This window comes from Meles meles, chromosome 11, assembly GCF_922984935.1.
Source record: "Meles meles chromosome 11, mMelMel3.1 paternal haplotype, whole genome shotgun sequence".
Taxonomy (NCBI): Eukaryota; Metazoa; Chordata; class Mammalia; order Carnivora; family Mustelidae; genus Meles; species Meles meles.
Genome location: NC_060076.1, coordinates 89394211 through 89419022, shown reverse-complemented (window position 1 = coordinate 89419022; position 24812 = coordinate 89394211). Strand labels below are relative to the sequence as shown.

Here is a 24812-nt window from a genome sequence, read left to right as displayed (position 1 = left end):
TCTCCCTGTAACTGGAGTTCTTTTCTACAGGGCACGAGCCACCCCCTGACATACAGTGTCCTCAACCGGAATGTAAGCACCGCGAGGACAGAAGCCTACACCCGTGCTTGGAAGAGAGCAGCAACAGAATCGTTATTTGCTCAATTAATCAATGAAAATGAATTAATGCAATCTCTCTGCCTCCGTCAAGGTTTTCATTAAGAACACTTCATGCGGGGCGCCTGGGTGGCTCAGTGGTTTGAGCCTCTGCCTTCGGCTCGGGTCATGATCTCAGGGTCCTGGGATCGAGCTCCGCATCGGGCTCTCTGCTCAGTGAGGAGCCTGTTTCTCCCTCTCTCTGCCTGCCTCTCTGCCTACTTGTGACCTCTGTCAAATAAATAAATAAAATATTAAAAAAAAAGAAGAACACTTCATGCCCATCATTTTTACTGAGCACGTACTGGTCACTATGGTCACAAACACTGTGTGACCTCTGCCCGCTGTCCTGCGTAAAATGAGTAAATGCGTAACTAGAAGACGTCCTAGCAAACCAGCAGTCCTCCAAGGCAGCCCCTAGGCCAGCCAGCCCGAGCCTGCTTTTCTGCTCCTAGTCATAGTCCTCGGCCCGAGCCCCGTGAAACCCTCAGACAAGAGGAACCAGCAGAGCTCCTGGCGGGTTATGATTCTTGGTGTTCATTCTACCCACGACCATGCTGAGCCTTCCTCCGGGTTCCAAAAAATGATTCAAGTGGGTGACAAAATCCACACCCCCTTGAAGTACATCATCCCCGCCCTTCCTCATCCCCAGGTACCCCGGAACGCCACCTACCTGTGACTTGACCCAGACTCATTTTTGGCAGCTCCGAGTGCCTCAGCTCCTCCGTGCTTGCCGACTTCACGACGGAGTTGATGGAGGACAGCGTGCTGATGAGCTGCGAGTTCAGGGAGCCGATCTGTGAGTGCGGCTCCCCGAAAGCTTCCGCCAGTTCACTGTAGTTCTCAGCCAGCAGCTTCTGCTGCTCCGCCAGCAACTTCTGGACGCGCTCGATGTAGTGATCCAAGCCACTCATCGTTCCAGAAGGAGGCTGGGGCTGGGGGTCCTCTGCGGACTCTCCAACAGGCTCATCCCCAACACCTACACTCCTCCTGCTGGCTGCCAGCCCCAGCGTCAACTGGGGAGGACCACAAGCTATGGTCCTCATCTTGAGGCCAACCAGATAGTTGTCCTGAATATTTATCTGCCCCACGCCTGACTCTTTGGTCTTCACAGCCGATGGCCTGTCGAACCCGGAGCTGCCGGAGAGCACCGTCCCCACTCCAACGGACCGTATCTTGGCGGAGGAGTTGACATCCTTAACTCGGCCTTCTCCGATGGCCACGGTCCGCGTCTCCACGGTCTGGGTGCTGGTCTGCTTGTCCAAAGTGCTGAGGGAGGTGTTGGTGCAGGAGTCCACAAGAGTGCCCATCTCGGTGTTGGTGGACTGGTCCACCTGCTCCCAGACCGTACTGGTGTGCCGGCTTGTGGTTGCAGGCACTGCCATGACAGCGGCCTCCAGCTGGGGCACAGCCTCCGTGCTCAAGCCCCGGGACGTGCACTCCTTCGGGGGACAGACGGTCACGTCAACGGAGCAATCTCCGCAGCCGATCGATCGCACCTCCTTGAGATGCAGGTTGGTCTTGAGGAGCGAGAGGTCGTTCACAGACTCCTCCGTGTTGCTGCCTGTTTCGCAGACGCTGATCTCCACACCCACGCTCTGGTCACTCGTCTCCACCGACCTCCCGGCACCCTGGTCCCGCGTCTCCACCCATTCCTTGACGACCCACCGATGCATGGGCAGCTCCGGCCCCACGGCTCTGGTCTCACAAGCGGGCTGGCAGGCGACCGCCACGTTGCACGTCTGCACCGAGGTCCCGACGCCCGCGTCGGCCACGTCCACGTGCCAGCCAGCCATCTGGTCCCTTGTGGGCACCACGGCCTCCACCATCTTGCTGCACACAAGTGGCTGGGCCGTCACCGCCTTGTCCACCTTCTTCCTCGAGCCGGCGGCCTGCAGCTCCTGCTTGAGTTTCGTCATCTCTCGGTCATGGGTGGTTTCTCTGAGCTGGACTTCCAGGCGGTAGATCTTCTCCTTCAGGGCCTCTATGGTCTGCTGCTGCAGCTCAATTTCTTTGTCGGCCTCCGTGGTCACCCCCAGCATGGCCTCTGTCACGCTGATGCCGCAGCTCCTCGTCTCCGCTACGGTCCCTACGGCGGCGTCTCGACAGGCCCCGGGGCCCCTGCAGTACACGACCACGTGGTCCACGTGCTCGTCGCCTCCCACAGCCACAGAGCGGCACTCGCCGCCCTCCCGGAGCCCCGGGGACGCCTCGCCACCGCTGTCGCGGATCTTCTGCTCCAGGGCCCGCATGTCCGCCGCCAGCTGCCGGAACTCCCGGATGCTGTGCGCGCTCTGCTCCACGCTCGCCATCTCCTCCTCGTCGTCTATGTACAGCTCCCCGCCGCCCCGCCGGGCCCGGGACAGCTCCTCCAGCTGGGACGCATTGCCAGCACTGTAGGATCGCGGCCTAACGCCTCCCATGTCGTTCTGCGCTGGAGCTCTCTGGTTTTTCAGCTGCGAGGCCAACTGCCGCTTCTCCTCTTGCAGGACCGAGATCTTGACCTGGAGCACCGGGATGGTGCGCACCTGCTCCTCGAGCTCCTTCAGGCGTTTCAGGGCGATGGCCATCTGCTCGCGGATGTGCTGCAGGTGCACGGGGCTCACGTTGGTCACCGGAGTGGAGATCCCTGAGCTCAGGGGGCTGTGGCGGATGGAGCTCCCCATGGATGACGTGGTGGCAGCAGCGGGGACATAACCACCATAGTCCCCGTTGCCTTGGTATCCGTTCTGAAGTGGGTGCACGGCGGGATTGTGGTTTCCGGAACCCATGAAGGAGGACAGTGAGCCCGTGGAGCCCAGGCCTCCAAAACTGGCCAGCCTGGGCCTGCGGAACTCACCGGGCGCCACCTGCATGGTGACTCTCTCCTGTTCCAGTCTTCTCCGGGTCTCCATCAGGGTCTTGGTGACATGAAGATTGTGCTTTGGGAGCTGTGGTGAGGGTGGAGGCAGCTGCCGACTCTCCGGGACAGTCAGAAAAGTGGGCGAGGTCTCCAGAGGGGGAGGGGGCCTTGGGGTTGGCGTCGATGTCACTTGGCTTCTGGCGAGGAGGAAGTGGGAGCACTGCTTGTTGTCGTCACTGTTGGAGGAGGAGAGGGATTCAGTGGAAGTCCACACACCCTGCTGGCCCGGCGCGGCCCTGCTGTCCGGGCAGGGCGCAGATGGCTTCCGCCTCTTCTGGATGTTCAGTTTCTTGATGGTGTTTCCTTTCTGTATGTCATCCACGTACTTGAGAAAATCTAAGTCTAGCTGATAACCGTAGGGGGTCTCCACAAAATAAGGATCTTTCTGTTCCTTGTCATGATTTCCGTTCAGAACACCCTCTGCTTTCCCTAGGAGAGCGAGAAGAGAGTATTATAATGTCATATTATATACTTGTTTATAAAACGGGGCGCTTGGGTGCCTCAGTCATTAAGCGTCTGCCTTCGGCTCAGGTCATGATCCCGGGGTCCTGGGATCGCGTACCGCATCAGCCTCCCTGCTCTGTGAGAAGCCTGCTTCTCCTTCTCCTACTCCCCCGGCTTGTGTTCCCTCTCTCGCTGTGTCTCTGACAAATAAATAAATAAATCTTTAATAAAACCAAACCAAACCACTAGTATTTGTGTATGGTGCAGTGTAGCGGACCAGTATGATTTAAGAGTTGACAGACGTCTTTCTGTTCTAATCCTGGATCTACAACTTAACAGCTGGGTGAATAAGTTAATAAACCCCTTGGAACTTCAGTTTCTCCCTGAGTAAAAATGGAAATACAAGTATTTACCTCATAATGTTGTTAGAAGAATGTAATGAGACAGTGTTTTTTTTTTTTTTAAGATTTTATTTATTCATTTGACAGACAGAGATCACAAGTAGGCAGAGAGGCAGGCAGAGAGAGAGAGAGAGAGGGAGCAGGGTAGAAGCAGGCTCCCCGCTGAGCAGAGAGCCCGATGCGGGGCTCGATCCCAGGACCCTGGGATCATGACCTGAGCCGAAGGCAGCGGCTTAACCCACTGAGCCACCCAGGCGCCCCGAGACAGTGGTTTTTAAAGAGCCAAGCATATATTAAGTCTTCACTAAACACTTTATTTTTGAAAAGAATGTACTGGAAAGACTTGAACACATTTCGAGGGGATCATCTCTTTTGTTGCCTACAGTCTGCTGACATCCTTAAGACTCTGATTTTTCTAAAGTGGACACTGAGGCACCAAAAGTGCAAAGTCGGAAGAACGGACCAAATCAGCACAGATCCAGGAAGCCTGGGACAGGAGTCCTCACAGCAATCACTCTTAGGCAGGCTTTGCAGCCTTTCTAAAGGGCGCCAAGGGCAGCCCTGGTGCCTGACCACCTCCAGAAGATCACAGTTTGCCTTGAGCCAGCCCTCGCTGAGAGAGCCAGGACCCAGGGGCCGATGACGGACGCAGGAACACGGTTGGAGAACAGACTTCAACTCTGTTTTGTGTCTTCCCTTTTAAAACCGCCACCGCCACCAAAACCTTGCCCCAATTCCTCCCCTTTGACTTCTTTTGGACATACCATTCCATACTCCAGGAATACCTCGTTTTGCACTTTAACATATCCAAACAGATGCAAAAGAGAATGAAAATAAAAGCAAACCTATACTCCCCACACTGGATCCCTGGGGCATTCAGTAAATGCTACTTCTGGCTAAACCAAACATTTAGAAAAGGAAACGCAAGAACTTTTTCAAGGCACAGACCTTGCTAGTGACCTGAGCCGTGCATTTCAAGCTGAAAAGCAAGGCCGGTTTTTGTTTGTTTAAATTGTAGGATTAAGTAATGTGTTTTCCTCAAAGTCATCATAACAAGCTCTGCATTCTTTGAGCTATGAAAAGTACCCGAAAGCAATGAGTGAAAATGCAAGCCATTTGTATCCCTGCTCCTATCCTGGGTATAAAAACCCACCCGAGTGTCGTCAAGACCTTCCAGGACTGTGGGTTGCCTGCCTGCCCTTCCCAGTCCAAACCCTGCTGAGCATTTGCACCTGATAGGGTGAATGCTCTGAGTAAACCTTTTGCCTCCCATTTGCCCTCTTTCCTCTGAAAAGCTAGAAAGAAAAGTACAAAAAGACTGCCAGGCAACAGAGTTGTGTATTCTTTGTGCCCTGATTTAAAACAATATTAAACTGTTCTCACTGTCCGCACCCAGGCCCTCAATTTCATTTCTCAAACATGGAACGAGAATTCCACTGGAACAAGGTGCTCAGCCTTAATCACTTCTCACCTAAGTAAGGGTGAGCTGATGATGAGCCGGCACCTGGAAACTTGTGCTCATGCTACCAGAACGCGTCTCTCCTTCCCTCTTTCTTGCCTTTTTAACTCCGCAGGGACAACGCGCTCACTCCAAATATGCAGCCCGACCTGTTTCCAGGGCTGTCTGAATTCCACAAGCAAAGAGAAGCTGCGGGCTCGGGTGTCAAGCAGGCGGATCTGACGGACAGGAGCCAGGAGCCGGCGATTCTAAAATTGGGCTGTGGCTCCTCCAGGCCACAGGGGGCTCAGCCCAGGGACCTGCCCTTTCCCCGCCCCGCGCTGCGCTCCGCTGGCAGGCGGCCACCCACCCCCTCCCCGGCGCCTGCTGCGCTCCACCCCCCGCCGGGCACCTCCGGCGGAGGGGGGCGCCCGCTGCGCTGTGCTCGCCACCGGCCGGGTCGTAGCCGGCCGCACACCCACCGGCGCCCGAACACCCCCCTCCGAGGGGGCGCCCGCTGCGCTCCGCTCCCCACCGGCCTGATGGCCGCCGGCAGCTCAGCCCTCCTCCTGGGCGCCCACCGATCCCGTCGGTAGCTCACCCTCATCCCGGGCGCCCGCAGGGCTCCGCTCCCCGCCGGCCGCACGCTCCGCTCCCCGCCGCCCAGACCTCCCGCCCGCAGCCCGGCGCCCGCCCCGCCGGCCGGCCGGCTCCCAGCTCGGCGCCCGCCGCAGCGCCTCCCGCCGCCCCGCTCACCCGCTGGCTCGCACTGGGCCCGGCCCTGCCTCGGACGCCCTCCGTCGGTCTTCACCCCATAAGGAAAGGAGGTTCAACGTTCGTGCACACTTCGCCGGGCCACGCGCGAACACCATAGGCCCAGGTCTCACCAATGAAGTCTCCCTGCGGCTCCGGGGACACCACCCCCGGCCCACTCAGCGGCTCGGCATTCCCCGCTCTTAATGGAAACAGGAAACCGGGATCTGGCGAAAACGTGTGCTCTTCGGGCGGTCGCGGCCAGGCGCACACAGGCAGCCGGCGGCTCAAACACCTCCACACAGAGGCTCTGTGTCCGCGGTACCCGTCACTTCCAAAGGAGAATGTGTGTGCTCCCGCCCTCGGTCACCTGAGGAAGTGCCAGGCACAATAGGGCCACTGTCCCCAGCAGGTTCTCCAAGCGCCCCGCAGTCGGGGCTGGTCCCGGGGCGCTGCGGGAACGCTTCCCGGCCCTTGGCTCCTCACCAGCCGCAAGCAGTTATGCCTTAAATCTTAATCCCAACCAAGCCTTTGCCCTTGCTAAGAAGTTCTTTGAAACACCCCACCTTTTTCCAGCTACAAAAGTATTCCCTGCTTATGTTAAAAAAAAAAAAAAAAAAAAAAATCACCTCCAGGCCATTTAAAGGATGAAAAAAGTCACTCAGCTCTCACCCCTTAGGAGAAATACCAATATTTTGGTATAACCCCAAGATTTTCCTGTGTATTTCTTAATATAGTTATTTTACCCATTTTCAGTAGAAAAGGTTAATTTTTGTTTTAACTATTTATCTTCAAAATGCTTTTTTTCTTTTTTTTAATGCGCAACTCGATGTCAGGATTTAGAACACAACAAAGCACATCACATTTTTCAGGATTTAGAACACAACAAAGCACATCACATTTTTCAGGGAAACTTAACTGGCCGCCCGCCCATCTTTAGTTATTTGTGAAGTTCACAAAAGGCATAGGTCATGCTAAATTATCCCCCAAACGAACTCTGGACTTCTACATCTGGGACTCAGGAAAGGTTAGAATTTAACCATGTTGGGCTTGACGATTTCCTAATACTGCTTAAATCAGATTATCCTAAGGAGCCGGGATCGGAATTCCATCCCCCGCACCTAAAAAAAAGCAGCCTGGGTTTCTCAAGGTGTCATTTCTGCAATCAAGTGTCCACTGTATGTTCTACAATTAAGTGAAGACACCCAGTGTCATTTTCACCTCCTGCTTTCTGGGGTACCTTCACGTACAGTGACACAAATAAGGCATTTTATGAGGCTCTGATGGATTTCCCAACTTCTCCACTTGTGTAGGTCTTCTCTCTGCTTGATTAAGGATGTTAAGAGCAACAAATTTAATTTTTAAAATTTCCTTCACAGCTCTCCCTCTCCAATCATACACATCACTTAATAAGATGTGGGGAACTATGTAGACGTTTAAACATGTTTCCTGAAGGAATAACTGAATATACAGTAGCATATAATGACTTTTTAAGAACATCTTAATATTCTGTAGGCAGAAGTTGCTTGCTCTGTATTGTCTGTAAAAGACAATTTTTACATGAAGCTGTTTCGGTGGTTATCTTCGGTTGTGGAATCATGGATGGTTTTTATGTTGTTTCTTATATTTTTATACATTTTTACAACACATGGTTATCTTTTTCATCTAATTTTTTATCTAATTTTAAAAAATATTTATAAAATTATAAGAAGTTACCGGAAAGCAAGGGAAAATGTATTGAAATAAACTCCAAAAAAGTTTGTTCAGGAGGGAGATGTACGGGGCTGCCATGGAAAAGACACCCCGATGTTGTCTGTGTGTAGGATCCCATCTTGGAAACTAACAGGCCTCCAGGTTTAGCTGGACACATAAAAAGACTATATTTCCCCGGCCTCTTTTACTGTTAGTATGCCATATGCAGAAACATCATAAAGCAAGCCCCCAGAACCTCCCTCAGAAGACACAGGAATAGTTCTCCGGCCTCCTTTCTTCTTTGTCACGTCCTGGAATGCAGATGTGATGACTAGAACACTAGCTCCCTCACCGGACTGTGAGTTCACACATCGGGATGGAAGGACAATGTGCTAGAAAAATCCTGGATCTCTAAGAGCTCTGCAGATCAGAGCTACTATACTACACCTGGGAAGCCACCTCTATACATCTATGTGAAAGAAAGAGAAACAAACTATTCTGTGTGTTGTGTCTCTGTTACTTGGATCTACACTCAATTCGAATGGATACGGCAATCTCTCCTCTGTGTCTCCCCTCCCCCACAAAAAATTAAGACCAGATCTTGAAAAGAAGAAAAAATTAAATGATTAACTGGGGAGATACTACAATAAAATTTTTTTATTACAGAAATTTTTATTAATTCAAGAATAATCAGGAAAGAATAAAAACAACACTTTTTAAAAAAATCTCTAAGTGGGTTATAAAGAGACTCTTAACTGCCTGAAACCTTTTTTTTTGGACGAACAGGGTTATGCCTGTTTATATATAGCCAAGAACCACTGGCTTTGTCTGCAAATGGAATCCTGAAAGTAACAGCTTCCAACAAAATATTCTGGAATCACAGGGCTGTCCCCTGGGGTTTACAAGAATTTTCTAAATGTCTGGAAATCCAGTGGTGGAGACTGCTCCTGGCACCGCCTTTGCCTTCATTATATAGCATTTATTAAAAGCTTAATTGGGTGCAGAAAATGGTCCTATTCAGTGGAAAGAGTAGGAGGAAGGATTAAAAGAAATAAAAGGAGGTATAGTCTGCGGGGAAATAGACGCCAAACACCCTAAACATAACACTAACTGAGATCAGTTACAAAGGCATATTATCGACCAGAACAATATGCTCGTATGTGAATAATTAATCAAAACAGAATGGTGTTAACCGAGAGCTGAGTTTTTAAGGGAAGGCAAGTGATGACAGTAAAGGGCCAAGGCCCAGGGCAGAGACTGCTGGTATGGCCCGAGGACAGACGAGCTCAGAAGAGCTGGGGGGTGGCTAAGTACGAAAGAGGCCACCAGACTCAGGTCCCAGACCAGGGGGATCTGGTCCACTTGCAGTCTCCCTGCGGGGCACACCCAGCCCCACGCTAGAGGCTAAAAAGACCTTGACTCAGACTGTCTTGACACTGTACGTGGACTGGACCAAGGTAGGCCAAGAGATTAAATTCAAGGGGACCAATGAGAATGTTATCATCCTCAAGTGTGACACAAGGACCAACCAAATAAAAAATTTATTTGTACACTTGACTCATAATTAATATTGATAAAGAAAAACAGTCTTTAGTAATAATATCCACCCATCATTCCATCCATCCATCCATTCGTCCGTCCATCCATCCATCCATCCATCCATCCATCCATCTATACGTCCATCCATTTATCTGCTGTTACTATCAACCAGGCTCTGCCCTAAGAGCAGGGGACACAGTGTGAACAAGAGATAAGGTCCCCACTTTCATAAGACTCACAGTGTAGTGGGCAGGCGGGTGCATGGGGATAAAACCCAAGTAAAATACGAGGCAAAAATGAAACAAAGAGGTGGAATCACCAGAATTTATCCTGTTGCGTCAGCGTAAGGAGACGGGCCACTAACAATGGGTGCATGGCTTCTTGGGTTGACATCATCTCTGAGCTGACCTACTTCCTACACACCAACAGTATCAGAGACCCTCTTCCCGCTTCTCTCTCATGACCCACTTTCTACCGTCTGCACTTTGGGGTAATCAAACACCAAATGAAAACAACACTAAGTAGAGACAATGTCTCAAGTCCAGAGCAAATTCCCTTGTGCTCAGAGAGAAGCTGAAATCAACAAACTGATGGTAATTCTACTCTTCATTTACATATTTACCACCTATAAAACTTAGAGCTCCGTGAAAGGGGCCCATTGCGGCCTCAAGAAAAATTTAAAAGTTACCTTGCAGTTTATCTGCATTAGCAAAGTGAAACGGAGATACAGATATCTCGAAAATAACATTTTTTTTTTTTAAGAGAGAGAGCATGTGTGCAAGCGGGGGAGGAACAGAGGGAAAGAGAATCTCGAACAGGCTCCTCCCTCAGCTCAGAGCCTCATGGGGGACTCATTCTCACCCCCAAGACCAGGATCTAAGCTGAAATCATGAGCCGAATGCTCAACCGACTGAGCCACCCAGGTGCCCAACTTCTTTCTTTTAAGCAAGCACTATGCCCAGCGCGGGGCTTGAACTCAAGACTCTGAGATCAAGAGTCGCAGGCCCTACTGAATGAGCCAGCCAGGTGCCCCGCAAATAATTTCAGATTAACAAAAGGTATTATAGGATCTTCACTTCTCAAGGAAATAAAACTTACTCTCCAAACAATACCTGGTTTGAGCAGACAAAAAAAAAAAAAAAAACAAAAAAAACACTCCCTGGGAGATTAGACTAGATGGTAGTAAATGAGTCACAGGGTTAGCCTAGTAGTAGTGGCTTTCCACAGGGGGTGATTTTTGCCCCACGAGAGACATAGGGCAATATCTGGACACCCTTTTGGTCCTCACCACGGGAAGGGGGTGCTAGCGGCATCTCGTGGAGGGAGGCCAGGCCAGGGTTGCTGCTGAACATCCCACAGTGGGCGGACGGCCCCGCCCTCCTCAACGGCGGATTATCCGTCCAGAACGTCTGCTGTGCTGAGGCAGAGACGGCCTGTGCCAAGGACAGGAAGCAGAGTCAAAACTTCCCCATAGATCGATCGAGAACTTGGGTCACAGAAATCACAGGCTCCACGCCCCCCTTCTCAGGGGGACCATAACATCCTGCTGCAGGGACAGGGTTAAAAAAAAAAAAAAAAAGCCACTTTCGAGGAAGAAAACGCTAAACGCTTTTCTACACAGGCTGCTCCCCTGAGGCAGTCTTTAGTCTGAGCAAAACCCACCGGAGGGTTCTGGACTACTACGTCCTGGTGGACTTTTCAACGGACAAATTTTGATATTATTACTTTATCTATGCGTGAGCATCCAATGACTTCTGGTCTCGCTGCTGCACTCTATAGGCCCCATTACTGGCTGAGTGACGGCACCATGAGAAATAATTACACCCGTGGGCCACAACTTCCATGCTTTTAATGTCTTTTTCTTCACCAGATGCTCCCCTGAACTGTTGAAACTGAACAACTCTGCTGATTCCCGTAACCGCACCATCTCCACTCCCATGGTGCATGAAGGCTTTGCCCCCAGAGCTGAGTCAGTCCCCGAGAAGCACGTAATTATCACGGATTCCCATATTTAAAAGCTGCGGAGTTGCAAGCCTCCTGTTGTTAGAAGCGGTCGAAAAGACTCCACATGAGCTCGGGCCGAGAGGCAGGAAAGCAAACCAGAGGATGAGAGAGGGAAGTTCCCACGAAGTTAATTACTCAAAGTATGAGAGCAACTGAGTTAGCAAATCAACTTTTCTAGGCTCACATGAGTGGGACAAAGAAAACAGTGAAGTGGGGTAGATCCTTCCGGACAGGTTTAACAGGAAAGTTCTGCTGATGGTACTGTTAGCACCAAGACTCTCAGACCCAAGGACCTTCCTGGTACCCAATCGACGAGCAACCCCGTTTGGTGCAGAACACACAAAAAGGAGGAGGACAAGGTAAGCGTTCCTCATTCTGCTTTAACGAGACTGGGACAGATGAGATTTCCTCCTGCTCTTCCATTACCCAAGAGTTCCTTTCCCACCCGCTCGTGGCCCCTCCCAGTTACCACACCCGCCCATCCATTCCCGCACACCGTGAGCACCTACCAGGTGTCAGAGACTTTGCCCATAGCCACTAACCCGCACGCCATCCCCACACCTTCCACTGTCTCCCACCACTACCCCTTTCCATACTGGCCCCAGAATCCCACACCCCACAGAAAGCATGCTGATCTAGGGAAGGTGCAATGACCCGACTGAAAGAAGGATTTTATTCCTTTATTCAGGAAATACTTATTAAGTATCTACTGTGTGCGAAACCTGGCTAGCGGCTGCTCAGCAAATCAGAGAGCCTGTAGGGGACAGAGAAGGGGGTGCAGAAAGGAAGGGCCAGCGGCAAGGAGTGCGGTGAAAGTCAAGCCCAGGGAGCGAGCTGGACAGAGCAGGGGGCGGGGGTCTGGATAGCGCTGGGACAGGGCAGGGTTGGAGGAGGGTGCTGGGAACCGGGCAGGGTGTATGCTTGCAGGGGAGAACGCGATGGGAGAAGCTCTTAGGTAAAGAAAATGCACACACCCAACCTGCCCTGTTTAGACACTGAACAGAGGGCTGTGCCCCGAGTGAGGCAGACAAGCGACTACACCCCAGCCAGGCCGGGCCCTGGGAGTCTGGTTTTCGGCTCCTAAGTGCACTGAGAAGCTATCAAAGGGTTCTAAATAAGGGAGTGAAATGATCAGATCTGCATTTAAAAAAAAAAAAAGATTTATTTATTTGACAGAACTATAGCACAAGAAGGCAGAGTGGCAGGTAGAGGGAGAGGGAGAAGCAGGCTCCCCACTGAGCTCGGAGCCTGACACGGGGCTCGATCCCAGGACACTGGGATCATGACCTGGGCTGAAGATAGCCGCTCAACCGACTGAGCCACCCAGGCGTCCCCAGATCTGCATTTTTAATAGGACTGCTCTAGCTAGATGCTGGAGTATGGACTAAGAGTCCCTTCAGCACCCTCCAGTAGCTTTCCATGGATTACTCCAAGTCCCCATGAATGTTTCTCCTGGTGTCACAAATCCTTTGCACAGAGTTGAGTTTTAAAACAACTCGATGCTAAGTGCCAGCCACAATGTTAAAACCACCAGAACTTAGAATCTGCATTTGGGATGACCTATGGCCTACTGGGAAAGCTTGACAAGCTCGGCTACTCTGGCCTGGGCTGGGGACCAGGATCAGCTCCCGGGACTTGCCCTTGGGGGCTCTCTCCATGACCTCATTATGCTGTCAAAAAAGAAAATATTTTTCTTTCAACCAGTGGATGACTCACTGCAGAGAAAAATGATAGGATTTCCTTTCCTGAAGGTCATTAAAACATGATAAATCTAATCCGGGAGGGACACGTGTGGCACGGGTGAGGGTCTGACCTAGCGCTCTGGGATGCAGAGGACAAACGGACTCTGTACTTGAAACTCTAGGAGGGGAACCGCAGAGACCGAATATGTCTGTGAAGCAGGAACACTGCCCTGACAGCCAACAAGTGTGTCTGCACAGGAGGGACGGCCAGCTGGCATGTTACTACCCCCTGACTGCTCCCACCGCAGCCCACACTCTCCCCACACCTTCCCCGGTGCCGATTTAGCTGATGCGAAGGCTACAGATAGAGGGTCGGGTCTGGGAGAACCCAAGCAGTACATGCTACAATCCAAGTCTTCCACTCACTAAGCTGGTTTCCGACAAGCTCCGTTTCAGGTCAGTCTGTCCCCAGAGTCACCTGTCAGAGTCGGCCTGCCTGACAAGGATCTCGCTGCAGGTGGCCCCCAGGGCCTGAGATGCAGACAACATCGAGAACTCAGAGAACACGTGCTTGCCCATGAGTTATCCTCCAATGTCAGCACACCTCAGATCAGCTACTTAAAGACAGGGTCAGGATGCCTGGGTAGCTCAGTCAGTTAAGCACCCGACTCTTGGTTTCGGCTCAGGTCATGACCTCAGGGTCGTGAGATCGAGCCCTGCCTTGGGCTCAACGCTCAGTGCAGGGTCTGCTTGAGGACTGTCTCTCTCCCTCTGCCGTACCCCTAGCTCACTCTCATGCATTCTCTCTCTAAAATAAATAAAAAATTTAAAAAGATTTTATTTGAGAGTGAGAATAAGGCAGAGAGAGAGAGACAGAGAGCCAGAGTGGGGAGAGAGAAGCAGACTCCGGGCTGAGCGGGGAGACTGCTTCGGGGCTCGATCCCAGGACCTTGAGACCAGGACCCAAGCTGAAGGCAGACGCTTAACCGCCTGAGCTGCCCAGGCGCCCCAATAAATAAATCTTTAAAAAAGTCCATCAAGGTCGTGCAGGAAAGGAAAGGCCAAGAACTGTTCTGGGCTGCTGAAGCCCAAGAGACATGGCCCAGGCAGGCCCCTCCCCCTGCGCACACAGGGAAGGAGACGGAGCAGATGGGGTTGAGTGTTAACCACTGGGGAGTCAGAATCGGGGTGGAGGAGGTAGGAGAATTTCTTTAAGTTTTCGGGAAGTTTGAAATGATTTCAAAATAAATTGCGCATTTTCTATGTGCAGGCAGAGAGAATGAGAGATGGAGAAGAGGATGAGTCTCCTCCGCTCGTGCCTTCAACGTTTTTGGGGGACAGAAGTGCCGTCAGCCGGTCACTGGGGAGCACGGCCAAGACTCGTATATGCAAATGAGGCAGCCTGTTTTTTATTTTTTAACCAGGCCAATGTCCCTGCTCTTCTCTATTACATACGCTTCGAGGAATGTTACGTTTGTTTGCGGTATCCCTGGAAACGTGGAAGGCTTCTCAATTATTAATGTTGCCGATTGATATGCCAGGAGCCCCACGAGAGAAAATAAAGTCTAAAGGCCCCTTTCTGGGGCGCCCAGGTGGCTCAGTCACGTAAGCGTCTGCCTTTGGCTCGGGTCATGATCCCGGGGTCCTGGGATCAAGCCTCCTTCTCCCTCTCTCTGTCCCTCTGCTGCTCTCTCACTCTCTCCAATAAATAAATAAAATCTTAAGAAAGAAAAAAATTAACCTTCCTCTCTGTGGCATCGAAAGTCGACAATTTAGCCTGAATCCACCCTGCAGCCCAACCTATGGAACAACTTTCCAGCCCAGCCACCTTCGCTCATTCTGGTCCCTTTTTGTCCGTCAGGATTAGCTACACTGTCTTGCCTCAAGCCCAACAGCCCACCCTTCGTCAAAGCTTCATGTACCCCCAGCTGCTCTGTCCCGGAGGAACCGGTCGCCCTCTTCCTTCTGCTCTGAAACACTCTGTCTACACATCCTGACCAGCAAAGCACGTGTGGGTCTTCCCCCACCAGACGGTGTCTTGGGCAGGGGGGTGGAGAGCACAGGAATCGAGCAGAATGTCGTCTCCTGTCCCTGAGTGCTTGGTACACACTGTGCTCCCTCCAGGCGGGGATGAGAAACTCCGCACTGAGGCATGTAGACATTGGTCGGCAATGGCGGGGGAGACACGTAATGACAGGAGCCAGCACTCTGGGGCCAGACGGCCCGGGGTTTGGATCCTGGTTCTGCCACTTCCCGGCTGCTGGCATGTTGGATGGTATTTCAGCTGAGTAATTGGGGAAATAGCAGACGTGCCGCCCAGCGTGGTTCTGGGCTGCTTAGATCCAATCCTGCAGCCTGGATCAGATGGCCCTCCGCTGTCGGGTGAGGCGTCCCGGATGACCCAGAAGGCCTCCCCTCCACCCTGCTGCTTCTCTCCGGTTCTGAGAAGCCAGGGCTTGAGGTGTTGAATGAATGAGCTTGCTACAATGTTGAGGTCCAAGTAGGACTGTGCCTCTGGGCGTGGGTGGGGGAGAGGCTGGCTGGGCCGGGCAGGGGACGCGTGTGTGCCTGTGGGGGCTCACCAGACCCAGGGAATGCAGCGAGGAGATGCCGCTTGGGGGGAGAGGAGGGCTGGGTCCAGCATCAGCCACGCAGGAAGGAGGTAAGCTAAGACCAAAGCCAAAGTCGACCCGCATCCCTGACCTTTAGCAACAAAGTATGGCCAAATCAAAACATCCTCTTCTAATACGGGGACATGAGTCTGCACTAATTTTCCTGAACCATCTCATGCTTTCAGCTCCACAGAAGTCCTGAGAGGAAAGCGTGCTTGAACACACGGTGCACACGTGCGCGGTACCACCTGACTCCGTGGCAGTCTAGACTGGCTCCCTTAGATGGGGGAAGGTGTAACCTTCATAAAACAAGAACACGAGCTATCGATACTTCCAAGTTCACGGACAAGCTACGGGGCTGCAGGGGCCTGAGATGGGCTGTGCAGAGACCAGGTGCGCACGCATAAAATGAGAAGGGGTGTGGGCCTCGGGAATTCCCACAAGTTTCTTCCAGACTATGACCCTCCGACTGCACTTCCCACGGAATGTTGTAGCACCGCACGCTGCGTGACCGAGAGGAGAAAGCAGGGGATGGTGGCAGGTGTCAGACCAGATGAGCTCGCGCGGGCAGCTCCCATGGCCTGTCCTCTGCCCGTTTCATCCTGCAGCACCTTTCTGGATGCATCACAACAACACAGCCTAACCATGCCCCCAAAGCAGCTTACCCTTGCTGCAGCATCAGTTCTACTCTGGACCTGCTGGAAGAATCCAGACGCCAGGCTGCAGGTGAGTCGCTGGGAGGGAAGGACATGGAAAGGGAATGGGATGGGCTGTGTTTTAACAGAAGGCGCTCCCTGTGCGTCAGGGAGGCACGCCACACGGCAGGGCCCTCTCCTCCAGAGCTCTGTGCCCAAATCTGTCTGGAAACGGTCACCGGCCCTGCCGTCAGGACCTGCCCCTGACCCACCGAGGCAGTGCTTGCTCCTGTTCACGGTCTCGTTTGGAGAGATGCTACTGAAACCCAGCCCAAACTGGTCACGCATGCACAGCAGAGAGCTAGCGGGGGACGGAAGGCTGTTTTCCAAACTTTCTTCAAAAAATAACATGCCATTCTAAGGGTAAATAGGAAATGTGACAGTTCTAAGGATACTTCTGTGAAAAGCAGAGGAGGAGCACAAGCTGGGACAGTGGGACAGAAAGGGCTTTTCTAATAAAACAGCACTTGTTTTTTTTGGGGGGGGGAGGGAACTGGAGTAACCGTATGAATCACAGCCTGTATTTTGTTTTATAGTGTTTATACAAGAACAAGAAGTCAGCTTTAAGGCACACTGAACGGCTCCCCATTAGAAAAACAGAGCTGAAAACAAATGACCAAAAATGGATTTAGCCACCCCAAAAAAAGAAATTCTGGAACTTAAATAAACCATAAACTCAGAAATGCAAACCTTAACCTACATGTACAACCTTTCACTCCCACGACAATGACATCTTTATGTTAAAGCTGAAATGGTCAGTGAACCAAAAATCAAGTACGAGGTATCCTTTCCAGCTTGTAATAAAAGCGAACATTTTTCATAACACACAGAGCTTGAGTTCACATGTCACCCCCCCTCCCCCAAACTTCACACTCTCCTCTTTTTTTCTTCTTTTGGGCTTTCTTACTCACCTCTCCAGAAACAAAGTAACTATGACTTTCAGCAAGCAGGAAGCCAAGTCTCCAGCAAACTTCCCTCTTCATTAAACGGACTAACACACATGAGCAGGGCAGGGAGCCCGGGAGCTGCTGCGGAGAATTCATTTATACCCATTTGGAATTTCCTGACCAACTATCGGCCTCCTGGCTGCAGGGTTTAATTCCAACACTCCAGGCGCCAGAGCGACACCAAAATCGACCAACCAGCAAAATTGCCAGCAAGGATCTTAACAGCAAAAATAAAGAGGTGAAGGCAGATAGCTCCCATGCCCCTTCCGATTTTTGGAGCATGCTCTCCTCATTTTCTTTAGATACCGGACATGCTGACCTCGAAATCCTGCTAATTCGAGGAAGAGCAGAGAAAAGCAACACATGCTTTCTGTTTTTCTACCCTAACTTCTTCCCTTCCCCAAAGCCTCCGGAGCAGAGAAAAGCTCTGTGTTATAATCCGAGCTGTAACTCAGCAGCCGTCTGCTGAAAGGAATGACTCAGTCGTACAGCTGAGCCCAGGAGGGGCTGGAGGCGAGGGGTTCCTCTGCTCACTTTACTCTTCCTTCACGCGACATGGAATCTGAAGGCTAAAAACACTTGGGAGTGTAAAGCACAGACCCATGCTTTTGTTTTCTTTCATGTTCTCTCATGCATTTTTACCCAAATTTGATCATGTAACTCTCAAAGACACAGACTTAAGTTCCCCAACAAGGTCATTCTGTTTTAGGATGATAACATCTTTCAGCAGCCTCTGATTGGTTTTAAAAATGTAAGAATGATTTGTTCCTCTAGTGGTGTAAATATATCACCTAAAACAGAAAGAAAGAAAAAAAGATAAGAAGTGGTACTTTAAGACATATTCTTCCCTTGGCCTAAGAGCCCAAGAACACTGGCTAGAAGTGACTCTAAAAGAATGAGATTTACCGAGCTCTGTCTACGGGGCAAACACGCAGAACCCGTTCTAAACAATAAAACAGAGATTAACAAAGATTAGGGATGACTCGAAATCACCTGCTTTGCCAAACCCAAAGCAGGGTAGAGCTTCAAGGAGAGAGGCAAAATTTTACAAGAATCCACTGAATTTGCCTTGTTTGACTGATTCGTCTTGGTGGCCGTGCACACACACCTCATTCCTTTTACCTTCTGGTTCCAGCCTCCTGGCCCAGATCTGGGGGCTGGGTAATTATCTTTGGGACACACAACTTTCTGTGTGAAGTTACAAGGACTAAACGTTTTAAGACGATGTGGGGCCCATTTGGGCTTGTTTTACACCAAGTAAGTAAACTAATTAAGAGACAAATAATAAACTAAGAACAAAGCTTCAAAGTGCTAGATACTCCGAAATACAGGGTCCAAATCATTTCAAGTTATTTTACCCAACAATACCTACCTTAGGTAAGAGATTTGCTTAGGTGTCTTTTTTTCCCTTTTGGGGGACAAGGGGCTTTAAAAAAGCTTTACTAAGATACTTATATGCCATAAAATGCACCCATTTTTAAAAGTGACTAGTTTGGGGCACATGGGTGGCTCAGTGGGTTGGGCCTCTGCCTTTGGCTCAGGTCGTGATCTTACAGTCCTGGGATCGAGTCCCGCATCGGGCTCTCTGCTCAGTGGGGAGCCTGCTTTCCCCTTTCTCTCTGCCTGCCTCTCTGCCTGCTCGTGATTTCTCTGTCAAATAAATAAATAAATAAATAAATAAAACCTTTTAAAAAAAAAAAAGTGACTAGTTTGATGAGTTTCAGTAACTGCATACAATCGTGGCACCATCCCCACAAACCAGTTTTAGGAAATGCCCATCATCCTAAAAATTCCCTAAGGCTTGTTTTATCATTTGCTTTTTTAACAGAGCCAAGTTTCTCTGTACTTGTGAGAAAATTCTGGTACTGCTCAGTCACGTGATTTTATTCCAAACTAGGTATCATTATCCAAAGGCTTGTTCTTAAGAACTCAGTGGAGGGGGCGGCTGAGTGGCTCAGTTGTTAAGCATCTGCCTTCGGCTCAGGCCAGGATCCCAGGATCCTGGGATCCAGCCCCGAGTTGGGCTCCCTGCTCTGCAGGAACCCTGTTTCTCCCTCTCCCCCTGCTTGTGTTCCCTTCCTGTGCCTCTCTCTCTCTGTCAAATAAATAAATAAAATCCTTTAAAAAAAAAAGAACTCAATGGAGGAAAGCATCTGAATGTAGGGTTTCTTAATCCTGCAAGAGAATATTGCTGAATTTCTATTTCATCAACATTGTGTTCAGGTAAGAGCACAGCTTAGCCTATTAAAAAAAAAAAACAAAAACCAGAAAAAAAAATCAAAAAGAATATAGCTTATTCCCAGAACAGCTGAAGGTAATAATTTTGTACGTGTGCATCCATTAGAGTGAGGTCTAGCAGAAAAAGGCACAGTATACTAATAAATACCCATTCTTTGATGAAGGAGGACAAAGGTCGGGAAGGAAGAATAATTAAAGACAGGTGCTCTTTCTGCCTGGAGAATGCCAGTCACACAGGCTCCCACTGTCTGGAGACAGACACACCTGCCCCTTTACACTCTTTTAATTTATGTGCAAAAGAAGCATCCAAGCGAGACATGGGAGGACACGGATGTACTCAAGGCTTTGCCTCTGACAGGTGCAAAGGAGCCCGGAAGGGTGACTCGCAGTGAGAAGGGGAACAGGCCGTGGACAGAAGCTTTCTGGTCACCAGGCTGGTCGGCGGCACCAACAGTCTTCACCCCCTGGGTGGCAGCTGCAGGGCTCCAGGCTGCAATCAAGCCTTTCTGAGCCCACAGTTTTGATGCTAACTGAACCGGAATACTGCACCAAGACCTCTTCCCTGGGGCGCCTGGGTGGCTCAGTGGGTTAAGCCTCTGCTTTCAGCTCAGGTCATGATCCCAGGGTCCTGGGATGGAGCCCCACATTGGGCTCTCTGCTCAGCAGGGAGCCCACATCTCCCCCCCTCCCCCCCGCCTGGCTCTCTGCCTACTTGTGATCTCTCTGTCAAATATATAAATAAAATCTTAAAAAAAAAAAAAAAAAAAAAGACCTTTTCCCTGGGGGTGGCAGGCGGGGGCGTCTGTCTGCAAGTCTGGAGAAAAAAACTGACGTTCAGTGTAACAGTGAGTTACATTTCGGACATTGTGAGATGCAGGTTTCTTGACACAGCCTGAGCTTCCCTTCCTCCCCCAGTAACGTCCTCTTCTTCTGGCCAGTGGTTACTAATCCCCTCCGACCTCAGTGACCCACCACCACAGCGAGGCTCTGAGGCTCCCATCTATCCCACATACAGAAGTGAACTCATTTCAGGGGCGCCTGGGTGGCTCAGTCGTTAAGCGTCTGCCTTTGGCTCAGGTCATGATCCCGGGATCCTGGAATCGAGTCCCGCACTGGGCTCCCTGCTCAGCGGGGAGCCTGCTTCTCCCACTCCTACTCCCCCTGCTTGTGTTCCCTCTCTCTCTGTCAAATAAATAAATAAAATCTAAAAAAAACAAAACAAAACAAAAAAAAAACCTCATTTCAAACTCTATAACTGGTCTGGGAGTGAACTCGGATCACTGGGATTTTTTTTTTAAATTTTATTTATTTATTTGACAGAGCACAAGCAGGCAGAGCAGCAGGTAGAGGGAGACGGAGAAGCAGGCTCCCCGCTGAGCAGAGAGCCCGATGCGGGACTGGATCCCAGGACCCTGAGATCACGACCCGAGCCAAAGGCAGAGGCTTAACCCACTGAGCCACCCAGGCGCCCCGGATTACTGGCATTTTACAGATGCAGTTTATGTCATCCGCTGTGTGAATGCCCCCTCCTAGTGAAAGGCCACGTGGGGAGTCCATTCGTTCCTGCACCTGCAGAGGCACCCCCCCAAAAGTGGGGGGAGGAGGAGGGAGCTGGCATCTCTGAAGGGTGGGGAGGCAAAATCCAATTTTGCTTGGATTGTTCTTTCCCGACCGTTTTCTTTTCCCAACCTCCCCAGACAAAATCCTCCAAGTTTTCCCAGACCAGCTAAAGGACCAGTTCTGCCTGAAGTTGTCCCTTATCCTCCCAGTGGCCTCATCCATCCAGGCTCTCAGGAGAACTTCTTTTCGCCCTGTTCCTACGTATGCACACATCTCACACCCCAACAGACTCATCTCAATGAGGGCTGTGCACCCCACCGCCCCCTCCCCCCTGGGCCATACTGCAGGTGCTCCGGGCCCAGCCCATCAATGTCATTCCTTCCAGAGGAGCCAAACTCTGCAGGTTACTCTTTCCTTTTAACGAGATGTACAAACATGTCAAAGATTCTGAGTCCATGTCCTGGTTTTATAGGAGAGGCAGGCCTCTGGGCCTGAGGGGTCACCGTACGAACATCACTTTCAGCATCTGAGGTGTAAAGGCCAAAGCTGGGATCTCCCAGACAGGCCCCCGCCCCCCCCCCCCCCCAAGTTTTCAACCCCGCTGCACAACTAAACGGCCTGGGGCTGTTTGTAAAAATGCTGAGCTGCACCCCCTCCCACCCCAATGAGTCAGAATCACCTGGGCAGGAGGAGCTGGGGCATCACCATATTCAGATGTTCCCCAGAGGGGGCTGAACTGAAGCCAGGAGGGAGAACCTCCACTTCAAACCAAGCAAAATGTGCAACTCCGAGTGTGGTCTTCCTTTCGGGTTACAGGAGCTGAGAGTCCTCCCGGGAGCAGCCCGGAAGCATACACGGACCCTCAGGGTCCAGATCATAAACCCAAGTACCTTTAGCGTCCAGGCCAGTAACTGCAAAGAGGGGGTCAGGGCAGCTGGGGAGACCAGAGAGCACCTGTTCCCTCCAGTTAGCTCACATGGCCTATGATACACCACCCAGCGATGCCACCTCTTCTGACTTTCCCAGGAAAACTGTGAAATTCCTGTTTTTCTATGAAATTACCTACCTTAAAACATCTTGGCAATCAACTCAAATTAAAACAAAGCCTTGGGCTGGTCAAGCGGAGCACACTCCCAGGCCTCACTGCGGCACAGAGCAAGGACTCCATGCTGTCCGTGTGGGATCCAGTTTCTCTCGTGTTCCCATCCCTTTTCCTTTCCCACTTTCCAGGTGACCAATTTCCTCATTCCCATTTTATTATTCTTTAGAGGTTTTATTTTTAAGTAATCTCTACGTCCAACGTGGGGCTCGAGCTCACAACCCTGAGATCAAGACTCACATGCTCCACTGACGGAGCCAGCCAGCTGCCCCTTCTTCCCTTTGTTCCTTTGCTGGAAGAAACTCTAAAACTGTGGCACCTGGGTGGCTCAGTCGGTTGGGCACCTGCCTTTGGCTCAGGTCAAGGTCCCAGGGTCCTAGGATCGAGTCCCACATCCGGCTCCCTGCTCGGTGGGGAGCCTGTTTTTCCTTCTGCCTGCTCTTCCCATTTGTGCTCTCTCTCTCTGACAAATAAAATGAATAAAATCTTAAAAAAAAAAAAATAAATAAAGACCAGGGCACCTGGGTGACTCAGTGGGTTAAGCATCTGCTCTTGACTTGGGTTGTGACCCCAGGGTCTTCCTGCTCATCGAGGAGTTGGTTTCTCCCTCTGCTCCTCCCCCCTGCTCAGGCTCCTCCTCTTGGTCTCTCTCAAATAAATAAAATCTAAATAAATAAATAAATAAATACCCAAACCCAACAGCCTAGGATCCTTACCACCATGTCTCCTGAAGGTAAACTTAATGTGCCAAAACCCTACCTGCAAATATTTATCTTGAAAAGACAGACACAGGTTGGGGGCACCTGGGTGGCTCAGTGGGTTAAGTCTCTGCCTTCGGCTCAGGTCATGATCTCAGGGTCCTGGGATCGAGCCCCGCATTGGGCTCTCTGCTCAGCGGGGAGTCTGCTTCCTCCTCTCTCTTGCCTACTTGTGATCTCTCTCTCTAGCAAAATAAAAAATCAAATCTTTAAAAAGAAGAAGAAGAAGGAAAAGACACAGGTCGAAAGCAGGAGGCTCCGTTATCAATCTCGTGGAAGGGCTGGATTATGTCTGTGGTACGTCAGCCTCCCCCCAGCAGCGCCTAAGGAGTGCACATCCCTTATGGTGCCCCTTCACGCCTCCCGGGCTCTCGGACAGTGATGGGTGTGACACAGAAGCCAGCGTCTGAGGTAACCCCAGGGAGGGGGAGCAGTGTGGGCGGGGCTCCCTCCCACATCCCCACTGTCTCCATCTCCACCCAGCTCCAGCACAGCCCTGAAGGCTGACGGGCCGTGGAGGGGATTACAGGACAGGTCCAGCAAGGGCTTCTCGCTCTTCCTCGTCCTGGTAGGTGTGTACAGTGTTGGGTTTGGAAGAGGACTCCTTCACACGCCTGGATTAGAAGGATCTGCTCTAAGACTTAATGTAAGGGGAGATTTTCCAAGGAGAGGCCACAGCCAACACGGGGCGGGTGTGCCCAGCAGAGGTGTGAGACCGGCCAGGAGAGTGAAATGAGGACGAGGACGCTACGGGTGATGGGCCTGTCGAAAAACGCCAGGAAGAAACCCTTGCTCTGCATTATACCTGACTCAAAGGAACGCCTTTCCTCGAACACATTTAAGTCTTAACACCGGAGTCACACTGAATTTTACACGTCAGGCTTTCTTCACAGTCTGGGGTGGCCCGCGATTATTACTTTCATCAGATTTGGACAAAGAGACGGTCTCGTAATATATTTTCACCTGAGTCTTGAAATCAGCATTAAAAAGCCCATGACAAAATTGAGGCGTGAAATAAGGGGATTAAAACTTTAAATTAGAAAGCCACAAAGACTATAAACGCTGCAAACAATTAAGCGTCTATTTAATACATATTTAAATTTATAGGTTATAGTAATTGTAAGTTATTAACAATCATTTATCCAATAATTACTTAATTAAATAGCTGTTTATTTCCTCCCATCTAAGAGGGGGCAGACATCTGTAGAGACCTTCCCAAGAGAACCGTGGGAAAGAAGGCAGGCCGGCCGGCCATCCTCCCAACCTCACAGGCCACCAGGTTGGTTTCTCACCCACAGTTCCAACCAGCCCGCCCAGCCAGACCAGGTAACAGGCCTGGGGCAAAAGGAACTGATGAGAGCTCCGCCTCCTTCTCTCTGGCTGGGTCCGCCTCCTCTCTCTGGCTAGATCACTAACAGGAAAGTGGTCGTGGGAGCTGGAAAGAAATTTCCAAAGGCCCTTTGACAAGAATCCTCCCTGGACAACCATGTTAAAACTGGTCCCCTCTCCCTGGAACGCAAGGCACTGAACAGACAGGATCATTTTAGCCTACGTCGGAGCACGTGATGGACAGAAAGCAGATGTGACTGCCTGCACTGAGTGTGAGGTGAGAGGAGGAAGGCTGTCAGCGAGTGTGTGCCCTGCACCGAAAGCCACCTGGTTCGTCTGGGAAAAACATCCAGGTGCACAGGCTAGGAGGCACCGGCCAAGGGAAGACCCCGTCAGCCCGGCCAGGCAGAGCTCAGTCCAATCACAGAGATTCTCCGGCAGGCACTGTGCCCGTGTCCTGCTCCGGATTCGCTGCCCAGCACCGTGCGGCACAAAGCAGGCAGGCTGCAAACACGTGCTCGGGGAACGAGCAGCCTGCGGACCCCAGGCGGAGTACGAAGCAAGCCACAGTGGTACACCGGGGT

General features: G+C 51.1%; 1 protein-coding gene across 5 annotated transcripts in view; it reads right to left on the bottom strand.

Moving 5' to 3' along the window:
• The window catches only part of KANK1 (KN motif and ankyrin repeat domains 1), a 198668-nt gene that overhangs the window by 24018 nt on the left and 149838 nt on the right, over positions 1 to 24812 (bottom strand). For 4 of the 5 annotated variants that reach the window (XM_046022154.1, XM_046022156.1, XM_046022155.1 and 1 more), the window contains one exon: positions 809 to 3466. In XM_046022154.1, the coding sequence (XP_045878110.1) occupies positions 809 to 3466 (2658 nt within the window). Of the gene's footprint in view, positions 1 to 808; positions 3467 to 5921; positions 5959 to 24812 lie in introns of those variants that run through there. The other variant, XM_046022159.1, reaches the window with a different exon arrangement.